The 12,797-nt window shown below is 36.0% G+C and overlaps 1 protein-coding gene across 1 annotated transcript in view; it reads left to right on the forward strand.

The window, feature by feature from the left end:
* ETFA (electron transfer flavoprotein subunit alpha) overlaps positions 1–12,797 on the forward strand; it is a 71,914-nt gene that overhangs the window by 7,488 nt on the left and 51,629 nt on the right. The window contains exons 2-4 of the mRNA XM_079128924.1: positions 8,098–8,244; positions 11,036–11,117; positions 11,218–11,300. Of these exons, the coding sequence (XP_078985050.1) occupies positions 8,098–8,244; positions 11,036–11,117; positions 11,218–11,300 (312 nt within the window). The remainder of the gene's footprint in view (positions 1–8,097; positions 8,245–11,035; positions 11,118–11,217; positions 11,301–12,797) is intronic.

Consider the following 12,797-nt stretch of genomic DNA (forward strand, 5'->3'; position numbering starts at 1 on the left):
GGTGGCCTTAAGTGTGGTGTAGATAATTATCAATGGCATGGGGATAATTGTTTTTTAGGTTTTGATTATTTAGGAAAACTTTTCATATAGTCTCTAAGCATTCATTGAATGCTAACTGTGTGCCAGGCGCAAAGATAGATACCCAGATCACAGTGGAGAACAAGACAGACCTTGTTCCTGCCCTTGTGCTGCAAATAGATTCAAGACTGATAATAAACACATTGAGTGTGATCAGTGTTGAGTAAGAAGGAGTATGGTATTTGGGGAGCATAAAATAGGGAGAGGGTTAATTTTATTAGGAAGTTGGAGAAGGTAAAAAAGTGTCTCTGTGAAAGTACTTTGTAAATTAATGTCCTTCAAACTGTTTATTGCAGGATAAAGTAATAGTAAAGGTGAAGGATTTTCTTTAGATTAAAAATGTTTCGTTTTTTGAGTTTTGTCTGTCTTGAATGTTTTATCATTGTTTTGGTTCTGTTCATATCATATGTGTTCTTATTAGATATGTATTTTGCTTTTTTAAATATGTATCATTTCTAGGGTTGAAGTAGAAACAGAAATGAAAGCCTCAGTCACATTAGTTTGATTATTCAAAATTATAAAACAAAAACTTAAAAGTCCATGTGGATTCTATCTAAAGTAACGTGAAACACATTGAAGGGACCCTAGAAATTAGGAAAAAATAGTCCTAGGTCACTAGACATAATAGGAAAAGGAAAATCTGTAACCTCCCTGTTTCAGTTCCCAGCTCTGAGGGCGCATCCCAGCGTCAGTGATCTCTTGGGATCAGCCACAGTCTCTTTTGACAGTAGTGCAGTTCACCTTGTCCCACTGCCCAGTCCTACTTCTTGATCTTTGTGGTTCTCAAGAATTTTCTCTGAGCACCTGTACCCCTACACACAAAAGGAAGACAATTGTGAGGTGGTGACAAACATTTATAAGCATCCACATTACACAATGAATCAATTTCTTACCTCTGTGTATACGGTGTTACTAGCTATAATCATTATTGGAAAAATTAAGGAAATAGTAATTTCAGTTATTCTCTGTGGTTCAAAGGAGCGGTGTTGAAGTATGGCTGAGTTAGAGTCTTAAAATTGCTTTGTACAGCTCAAGTTATAGAGTAAAATTATAAAAATAATGTTCTTAAAACCAAAGTTTTTTTCTTTTTAATTTTTATACTGGGATTGAACTCAGGGGCACTTTACCACTAGGTTACATGGAAGAATCTTAAATGCATACTGCTTAGTGAAAGAACCTAGTCTCAAAATAACTTTTTATTTTTTTATTTTGAGACACAGTCTTGATGCTGAGGGTCTTCATGAGTTGCAGAGACTGACCTCCAACTTGTGATTCTCCTGCCTCAGCTTACTGAGTCATTGAATTACAAGAGTGTGCCACCATGCCCAACTAACAAGAAAGTGTTTTTAAAAGTAGACTATTTCTTAAAGAAGTTTCAGTTTCACAGCAAAATCTAACCAGAGTTCATAGAGTTCTCATATATCCTTGACCCACACACCTGCTACCACCCCCTCTGTCAATGTACACATTAGAATGTACATTTGCCATAGTCTATGAACCTACATTGACATCATTGTTACCCAAAGCCTGTAGTTTACATTAGGGTTCATTCTTGGTGTTGTACCTTCTATGGGTTTGGACAAATGTGTAATGACATGTTACCTACCTTAGTAGTATCAGATAAAATAGTTTCACTGTCCTAAAAATCCTCTGTGCCCGCCCTGCCTATTCATCCCTCTGTCCCCCTAAACCCTGGCAATCACTGATCTTATTACTGTCCCCTAGCTTTATTTTTTCCAAAATGTCATATAGTTGGACTAATATAGCTTGCAGTCTTTTGAGACCGACTTCTTTCACTAAGCAGTGTACATTTAAGGTTCTTCCATGTCTTTTCATGGCTTGGTAGAACATTTCTTTTTACTACTGAATAATATTCTGTTGTATGACTGTACCACAGTTTATTTTTCCCCTATTAAATACATCTCGGTTGCTTTCAAGTTTTGGCAGTTATAAATGAATGCATGTAGATTTTTGTGTGGCATAAATTTTCAGCTCATTTGGGATAAGTCCCAAGGAATGTAATTGTTAGATTTTATGTTGAGTATGTTTGGTTGTATAAGAAAGTGCCAAACTGTCTTCTAAAGTGGCTATACCTTTTTGTATTCCCACAGTAATTTATGAGAGTTCCTTATGTTCCACATACTTGCCAACATTTGGTGTTGTCAGTGTTTTGGATTTTTGCCATTTTAATAGGTGTATAGTTGTATCTTGTTGTTTTAATCTGCAATTCTGTAATGAAATTATGATGTTGAGCATCTTTCATATGCTTGTCAGCCATCTGTATATTTCTTTGGCAGGGTGTCTTTTTACCTTCTTTGCCCTTGTTTTTTGGGCTACATTTGGGGATTGAATCCAGGGCCTTGTGCGTGCAAAACAGGTGCTATACTACTGAGCTACATCTCCAGCTCTACTTTGCCCATTTAAAAATCAAGTTGATTGTTTCTTACTGTTGAGTTTTAAGAGTTCTTTGTATATATTAATTAGATAACAGTTCTCTATTGGATATGTCTTTTGCAAAATTTCCCCTTAGTTACTGGCTTTTCTTTTCATTATTTTAGTGAAGAAAATTTTAAAAAGATGTTCTGTTCATGTATTAGGCATCTGCTCTGTGCTGGATACTGAAGAGAGGCTTGGTTAATAGGAAAACATGGCCCTGTAGTCAGTATCAGATGGGGAAGATGAGTTAATCAAATGAGCATAGTGCAGTTGTGTGAATGCTATAATGAAGGCAGTACAGGTACCATTTGCTAATACAGCTAAATAGTCCTAAGAGATCCAAAAAAGGCTTTTATATGTCACTAACATTTAATAAACATTTAATATATTCCTCGTACTATTCCAAGATCTTTACATTTGCTAATTTAATCTTCACGATTCTGTGAGATCATCATTGTCCCCATTTTAGAGGAAACTGAGGCAAAGAGAAGTAATAGTAGAGATGAGATTCAGACCCAGGCAAGATAGCAACAGAGGTTGTGCTCTTTACCACTGCAACCATATGGAGGCTTTTGGGAGGAATTGTACTTTAAGCAGAAAATTAAGGATGGCTAATTAAAGGCTAATCAGGTAACAGGGTAAGGGGACTTCTAGGCAGAGAGAATAATATGTGGGAAGACTCCAAGTCAGAGAGAGCAGGGTGAGTTTAAGTAACTTAAAATATGGTGTAAATGATTGAGGGATGTATTGCTAGGGAGGTAGATCAGGCCACAGAATGAATATCTGGTAAATCAACCTGAGGAGTCTAGTTTACTGTATCTTAAGGGTACAGGAAACAATTGAAGTGTTTTAAGCAGGAGAATAACATGTTAGATTTGTATCATGAAAAGAGAAATGGATTGGAGGGGAGCAAAACTGGTCTGGGAAACTTTCAGTAATAAAGGAGAGGGATAATGGCATGCTGGTATTGATGATGGAAAGAAGTAATGAATTTAGAAGATGTTCCATTTAAAAGGAAGAATTGTTATAACTTCAAGGCTGATCACATGTGAGGGTTGAGATCATGGTTTGGAGAGCTTGGTAGAGAGTGGTATATTGCTTGAAGAAGTTGGAGGAGAATTATGGGGAGGGGCTGGAGGAACACGGGAAAGATGAGTTAAGGTTGGGATTTGCTGAGTTGGAAAGTGTTTGATGAGACAGGCAGGTTAAGCACTTAGACATTTAGATGTAACCAATTATAGGTTTGTAGCATTTAGGAAAGAGATTTGAGCTGGAGATACAGATGAACAAAATAGGGAACTCATTCTCATATAGGTGGTAAATCAAGCCATGGAATGCAGAAGGAAATAGTAATTTAAAACATTAGTGAGAACAAGTAAGGTAAAGCTTTTGGTGAGGGGAAAAAAACAGATGCAAGTAATCGAGGCATGTTGAAAGATGAGGAATTAGAGCAGGTAGTGGCTAGAGTGGAAATGGAGGGTAGAGGCTTTTTATATTTTTTCAGTTGTTGATGGACGTTTATTTATATTTATTTATATGCAGTGCTGAGAATCGGACCCAGTGTCTCACACATGCTAGGCGAGTGCTCTTACACTGAGCCACAACCCCAGCCCTCAAACATGTTTAAAAATTGATAAGAAAGAACCAAAGGTAAGAGAGAGATTGGAAACATCATAGTACTGAGTGGGAATTGCAGAAAGAAGTCTCTGAGTAGATTTGTAAGAATGGCATCTAGAACCCAGATGAAGGGGTCAAGACCCAGGAGGAACAGAGGACCCCGATGTTTCCATTTTAATAGGGCAGGGCCGGGAATCTCTATGTTGAGTTGGGAGGGGAAGCAGGTTCTGGTGCTGGCTTCAGGGTCATTGTGTGAAGGAGGAGGTGCAGAATGGTTGCAGCTTGAGAAATTCAGGATATTTGAAATAGTTGTTATGGAGGGTGACAGTGCCAACAAGAAAGGCATAGTAGTATTGCTAAGGCGGTTTTGAAGACTCAGGTAAGGCCAGTGACCAAGAATTTATGGATGTCTGTGACCTGCATTAATTCATTTTAATTCAAGAAGCAGTGTTTTGAAGAGATTGATGTTCCTTTTCTGGGCAGTCACATTATTAAGTATTTCAGTAGTTATCTTTAATGTTTAAGAATTTGACTCTTTTTCCTCCCATTACCATTGTTTGTTTTGGTACTGGGGATTGAACCCAGGAGCTGAGCCACATTCCCAACCCTTTTTATTTTTTATTTCATATAAAATGAAAAAATTTTTTTTGCTTCATAGCCTTTTCATTAATGAGTTATACTTATTGACTCTTTAGTTTTATTCTGTACCACTCTCCTACTTAAAATAGGATTTTGGAGTGATAGAACTTTTAAAGTTGGAAAAGAGACCTGAGATCATATTTTCCTTTCTTCTTATTTTAATTTTTTTGGCACTAGGGATTGAATGCCAGGGTGCTTTACCACTGAGCCACACCCCCAGCCCTTTTTATTTTTTATTTTGAGACAGGGTCTTGCTAAGTTGCTGAGGCTGGCCTTGAACTTGTAATGCTCCTCTCTCAGCCTCTTGGAGTTGCTGGGATTACAGGCATATACCACTGTGCCCCACAAGTGCTAATTTTTTGTTGTTGTTAAGACAGGAACATATTTACCAAGTGAAATCTTCCAGGAATGACCCGTATTTAAAACTATAAATGGTGGCACTTTGATGTGAGCTAATAATTAAGAACCCAAACTCTGAAGTCAGACTACCTAGAGTTAAAATATGCTTCCTAGATACGTAACCACAAAAGTTCAGTTTCCTCATCTGTAAAGTCAGGCTAATAGTACTTACATCATAGAGTTTTAAATAAGATCCTACCTATAAAGTAAAACCACTTTGTACAGTGTTCTGTAATTGTTAGTTTTATAAACCTGGTTAAACAAAGCTGAGGGGCGTGTTCTAGCAACTCTGATTGCCTGGTCCTCACTTAACCTGTGTGGTGGTTCCTGAGGTGCCTTTCAGGAACACTTCTATGAAGGGTAGTTTGAAAACTTATGATCTAGTTCATCTCCACAATTTGCATATGAGGAAACTAGGCTTCAGATTGAGGTCTACCATTTTAAAGAGCACTTGAACTTGTAATGCTCCTAGGCTCCATACAACAGCTAACTGCTGAATTAAGCCACATAATTAAGATCTGAGGAAAGAAAGGTAAAACACTGAATTAGAAGGATGCTTAAAATTTTTTAAATTATAAAGACATCAATTGATAATATAGCATGCCTTTATGATGTATATAGTTCTTAGTAAAAATTGATCTGCTAGATGAACTGAGGGTTGATTTTTGTTTTTGTTTTTGTTTTAGTACTGGGGATTAAACCCAGGGGCTTTATCACTGAGCTACATCCCCAGTCCTTTTTTATTTTTTGAGACAGGTCTTGCTAAGTTGCTGAGGCTGGCCTCCAACTTGTGATCCTCCAGCCTCAGCTGGAATTATAGGCATATGCCACTATGCCTGACATGAAAGGATTCTCACGTATATTCTTTTGCTGTTTACTTAGAAACTGATTTTTGAAAAATCCTTTAAAAAGCATATGCAACTCTCACAGAAAGTTTAAAAAAGCCTCACAGTTCCTTAGGAGAACTACCCAATTTATTTTATGATAGAACTATAATTTTCAGCAAATATGGGCCTTCTGCCACCAAGTCTCGGATTTGTTCTTTAAATGGTGATGGAAATCTCATAATTTTAATGGTAAATGATGTGTGATACATAATAAAAAATATGATGTCTGATATATATTGGTGATAGTTATTAGCAATTCTTGTGAAATATTCAAATCATAAATTGTTCTTAATTACAATGTTTCTTAATTACAAAGTCTTTTATATTGTGCTCTTCTGATAAAAAAGAAAAAGTAACATATAATTAATTTTACAGATGTAAATTTTAAAGTAACATTGTATTAGATTTTGGGGATATAAAAATGATCAGATATGGTATTTGCTTTCCAAGAACTTTCATTCCGTTCTAGAAATTGTGAATTAGCAACCCCACCTCCCGACTCTGGGGCACTTTACCTCTGAGCTCCACCCTTGGCTCTTTTAGTTTTTTTGAGGCAGAATCTCAGCAAGTTACCCAGGTTGTCCTCAAACTTATGATCCTCTTGCCTCAGCTTCCTGTGCGCTGGGATTGTAGGCTTGGCTAGTACAATAGTTTTGAAAAACCATTTGTATCATTCATTATAAAAAAACCTTAAAAATTTGCCTGCCTCTTGATCTACGATTTCTGGGAATTTGTCATAAGAGAGGAATTTTTTTTTTTTTTGAGGGCGTTACTGGGGATTGAACCCAGGGGCACTTATCACGAGTCACCTCCCCAGTCCTCATCTTTTCACATGGCAGAAGCACCTAAACTTCTTTCCTGTCCTTCCCTTGATCATGATCAGCACCCTTCATTTTGGTTCTCTTCATTGTTTGAAAAATTCTTCTAGTGTATAATTGTACATGAACAAGTCATATTTCTTGTGAAATCTTTGAACTTGGGGCTTATTCTAGTTCATCTTTGTGTTCCTGGTGTTTGGAATTATTCCAGATGATCATAAACAATTGGTGGTCTCTTGATAGTTCATATAAGATAGAACTATGTGTCAGTTGGTTCCAAGATACTATCTACAAATACTTCTTTTTAATTCAGAAGCATATTTGAGCAGTCAGAATCCCAGTAAAATTGCTGTTTATTGTCATAATTTAAAAACAGATTTCCATTATAATTTTAGTATTGAATGCTTTTTGCTTGAAGCAATAAGAATCAACTGTAGTGCAGAACATGATAGCATATATCTGTAATCTAAGCAACTTGGGAGGCTGAGGCAGTAGGATCACAAGTTCAAAGTGAGCTTAAACAACGTAGTGAGACCCTAAGCCACTTAGTGAGAACCTGTCTGAAAATAAATAAATAAATAAATAAATAGGGCTCGCAATGTAGCTCAGCGGTTAAGTGCCTCTGGGTTCAATCCTTGGTACAAAAAGAAAAAAAGAATCAACTTCAGTAATTGTTTGTCTGAACTTTCTTACTATGCTTTTTTAGTATAGTACTCCTTAGTGTGTAACTGAATGTAATTGGTGGTAGAATTTGAACAATTCCTACTTTGCTAGTTAATGTTTTCCACCTAAGGATTTTAAATTTAGATATATAACAGTAACACATTGAACACAGGCTAGTGGGAAAATGTTTGAAATAATTTTTAAATATTTTCTAGCAATAGAAAACTCATCTGGGGGCTGGGGTTGTGAGATACTGGGTTCTGTCAGCACCACATAAAAATAAATAAATAAAATAAAGGTATATGTCCATATACAACTAAAAATAATAAAAAAGGAAACTCAACTGCATTTCAGTTTTTATAGGTGAGAATATTAGTATTACAATGATAGACACAGCCTAATTTTTGCTATCAAATATAAATGCATTGAATATAAATGGATTTTATAAATATATAGAGTATTAAGTATAGGATAGTTTGCTTTAAAGCACATATACTTTACAATTAGAGTTAAAAAAGAAAACCCTATGAATAACTTTTTCTTTTTCCCCCCTTTTTTAGGCCTCATTGCTCCGATTTCAGAGTACCCTGGTAATAGCTGAGCATGCAAATGACTCTCTAGTACCCATTACCTTAAATACCATCACTGCAGCCAAACATCTTGGAGGTGAAGTGTCCTGCTTAGTAGCTGGAACCAAATGTGACAAGGTGAGAAATTCTTAAGGTCAGCCATAGCAAATATAATCTCCATCAAGAGACAGGAGAAGATGGCAACAGAGAATTATGCTGAGGACTATAACCCAAACTGGGCTCTAATCTTCATTAAATGGCCAGTGTCACAACCATTACTGTGTGTGAAAAAGGAACTAAAAGGTCTGCTCACTAGGCATTTTATCTTTTGAAATGAGGTAGAATACTTGATTTAGTTTCACTGGCATCATCGTATGCCATCAGGTACCAAGTAGAATGATAATATTTGAGTCCCCTTAGAGGTTAATAGCCAATCCCTTTTTGTGTTGATGAATATACTTACTAATTGCTTTTAATTCCTGAAAGTGGTAAATCTGGACAAAGTATCATGGGTGTTAATTTTTAATTGGTAGGAGGATTCAAATGTAAGTATTTTTCTTACCAAATTATAGCTGGTACTAAAAAATGTTCTTGTCATTGTTAAATAAGAATGGAAACTTTGAAAACGAATCCTCTGGAAAGGTGCTGAAATGTGGGTTGCAGGGTCTGTGCACTGGGCTGCCGTGTGGATGAGAACTTCAGTTATGCTTATGCCTTTGAACCCTCTCGTATTCTAAAGGAGTAACCAAGTGGACGGTTGGGAGTTGAACCTCAGAAAAGAGTAAATTTGGACAGAGTATGTTTTTTTCTTAGAGGATTTTATTTTTTTACTAAATTATCAATGCAGAGCATCTAACACTTCAGGTTCTAAATGCTAGTGTAATTTCTAATTCCTTATGTGAAATTGGTATTTTGAAAGAATATATCCTAGCAGGTCTAGGGTTAATGTGGATTTCATTACATGATACCTGTTATCAATTACTGAATCTTATATAGTTGATGTTAACCATAATGTCCGATGATATGGCTGAACTATCTTTTTTGTTTACTCAATTTTCAGATACATACAAATTTTGGATTTGTTTTGATATAATTTTAAATAATTATCCTAATATTACCTTAACAATATTTGAAATATCTACTTACAGTGTTATGTTCTAATCTTAAAGAAAACAACCATATCTATTACTAACTAGGCAAATTTCAATTTTATACTGTTTTCTTTAGCTGTTTATTAAACAGAAAGTGGTTCTTTTGTGAAGTACCAGAAGATAAAAGATAGGAGAGGTGTGGTGTTGCATGCCTGTAATCTCAGTGACTTGGGAGGCTAAGGCAGGAGGATCACAAGTTCAAGGCCAGCCTTAGCAATTTAGCAAGGGTCCTAAGCAATTAAGTGAGACCCTGTCTCAAATGAAAATTTTTTTAAAAAAGCTGGGGCTGTAGCTCAGTGGGAAAGCACCATCCTGGGTTAAAAAAAAAAAAAAAAAAAATAAGGTACCCTGGTACCAAAAAAAGAAAGAAAGATTTTATATCTAGGGAGCTATATAGCTACTTTGGAATTTACTGACTTTTGTAATCAGAAATTTGCTTAAAATATACAGATGCATCCATAATAATAAGCCTCCTGTAGAAGATAGTGTACTTTCAGAAGGTGAACTTTTACTCTGCGTCCCTTCTTAAGTGAAAAAAAAAATTTTTCTTTTCAGTACTAGGGATCGAACCCAGGACCTGTGCTTGCAAGGCAAAGACTTTACCAACTGAGCTATCTCCCCAACCCCTTCAGTGAATATTGTTGAACAATTGGGGGTGGGTTGGAGGCACAGCCTTTTATGCCCACTTATCAGTGGATCCATGAATTGTCATAAGGTATACAAATAGACAGAAGACAGTAACGTGACCGATATGGCTCTGATAAACAGAAACAAAATACTTAAAAGGGAGAATTCTGATTGCCTTCTATATACAGAAAATCTGAGTGCTCAAAAGCTTTCTTGGAACCCTATCCTGATTCCAAACAGGAAAAATGAGAAATTAAAAAAAGGAAATATGACAAATATTTTGTTATAGATAAATATATGTATATGGGCAGAAACTCAGTGGTTGACAGTGAGCTGTATTATAAGATTTTTATCTGTTGCTCAGCATTATTAATTTTAATATCCAATAAGATGCAGTAAACTTTTTTTTGGTACTGGGGATTGAACTCAGGGACTCAACCACTGAGCCACTCTCCAGCCCCATTTTGTATTTTATTTAGAGAGAGGGTCTCACTGTGTTGCTTAGCGCCTCGCTTTTATCAAAGTTGGCTTTGAACTCTCCATCCTCCTGCCTCAGCAGGAGGTTATATGTGTGCACCGAGCCACTGGGGTTATAGGTGTGCACCACTGCACCCAGCCTAGATGCAGTAAATTTTAAAATAGAATGTTTAAGTCTTGTTTTTCACCTTTAGGAAACCCTAATTCTAAAATGTATTGGCTGTGTTATTAATGTGACAGAGAGCCATGCTTATATTGGTTTACCAATTAGTACTTTTGTCTTTCAAAGTAGAATTTTGGTTGAAATTCTTTGTTGATAGTTATGTAAGTCGGGGCTGGGGTTGTAGCTCACTGGTAGAGCGCTTGCCTAGCATGTGTAAGGCACAGGATTTGATCCTCAGTACCACATAAAGATAAAAAAAAATAAAGGTATTGTGTCCATCTACAACTAAAAATATATTTAAAAAAAAAAAACCTATGTAAGGTGAATCCTTAGATCAGTTGGCATAAGATTTTCTTTGTTAAAAGATTAAAAAAACATTTATTCCTAAGCATCCATTTTGTTAATAGGAACAATTTTTGTAGTTAACTGTTAAAATTTTATGCTGTTGATGGTACTTCTATTTGGATATTCCTGATAGATGGATGATTAGAAACTTATTTTTTAATCACAGGTGGCACAAGATCTCTGTAAAGTAGCAGGTGTAGCCAAAGTTCTGGTGGCTCAGCATGATGCTTACAAAGGCCTCCTTCCAGGTGAGGTTTTACATTTGAAAAAGTGTGTCTAAGTTATGCTTGATTATATGAAAATGAAAATATTATGAAATGCTCCTTATCAAATGTGTTTAATTCTCAGAGGAACTGACACCATTGATTTTGGCAACTCAGAAGCAATTCAATTACACACACATCTGTGCCGGAGCATCTGCCTTTGGAAAGGTGAGAAGACTGGGAATGTGGAGTCTGATGTTATTACTTGAAAGGGTCGGGTTTCATTGTGCTAAAAATGTACAACAGACTTTGTTTAGATAGCTGATCCAAATTTATTCACATTAATGGGGTATTTTTGCTGCACTTTATTCTTTCAAGATTTTGTAAAAATTTTTGTTAAAATGCCATTTACAGATTTTCATAACAGATCTTTTTGTTCTTTCAAGATTTTGTCATTTTAGAATGCTACTTCCATATTTTCAAAATTTTGCCTTGGAGAAAACTCTATTAAAGCTATTTTTAAATTGTTTTTGTTTAAAACAGTTGATTTGTCTGTGTGTGTGTGTTGTTTCTATTAGTGACCCATCTTTTTTTTCATATATGTATTCATGTGTATTTTATTTATTTGTTTGTTTGTTTGTTTATTTTCATACCTGGGATTGAGCCCAGGAGTGCTCAGCCACCAAGCTACACCCCAGCCCTTTTTATTTTTTTATTTTGAGACATGGTCTCACTCAGTTACTTAGAGTCTTGCTAATTGACTGAGACTGTCTTTGAATTTGCAGTCCTCCTTTCTCAGCCTCCCAGGTTGCTGGAATTAAAGGCATGCACCACCATGCCTTTAATATTTATTTTTGGTGCATTATAGTTGTACATAATGGTGGGATTTGTTGTTAAATATGCATACATGCACACAATATAACAATATAATTTGGCCAATATCCTTCCTCAGTGTTTCCCCTTTCCTTCCCCTTCTTCCCTCTGGTCCTTTTCCTCCACTCTCTTGATTATTCTTTGGTTTTCATGAGACAGCCCCCACTTCTTTAATTTTTTCTTCTCTATCATCTACATATGAAGAAAACATAAGACCCTTGACCTCCTGAATTTGGCTTATTTTGCTGAACATAATGCTTTCAAGTGCATCCATTTTCCTGCAAATGACATAATTTCAGTTTTCTTTAAGGTTGACTAAAACTTCATTGTGTATATATACCACATTTTCTTTATCTATTTATCTGTTAATGGGCACCTAGGCAGATTCCTGTTAATAACCTATCTTAAGAGGTGGTTTACTTGGGTGACTGATGGATATTTAGAGCTGGGCATGGTGGTACATGTCTTAATCCCAACTAGTTGGGAGACTGAGGCAGAAGAATTGAAATGTTTCAGGCCGGTCTGGGCAACATAGCAAGACTTCCTCTTTTTTTTTTTTTTTTAAGACTTCCTCCTAAGGGTGGTGGGAGAAGAAGGGAAGTATAGGGGGAGTGCAAGAACAAGAATTTGTTCATGGATTTTTGTTGTTTTCTCTGACCATGTATCATCCTAGTTCCCTTTTCTTTTACTCTATCTTTATTAAACTGTATTTTATAGTCTTCACTTTTACTTAAAAAAATAGTGAGTTGGACACAAATACATTCTTAGAAAGGGCGTGCATATAGGACAGCAGTATCGAAAGCAAGGTATGAAAGTCCTACCTTCCCCACTTTTTCTTTGGTACCAGAATTG

The sequence above is a fragment of the Sciurus vulgaris genome, assembly GCF_902686455.1.
Source record: "Sciurus vulgaris genome assembly, chromosome: 2".
Lineage (NCBI taxonomy): Eukaryota > Metazoa > Chordata > Mammalia > Rodentia > Sciuridae > Sciurus > Sciurus vulgaris.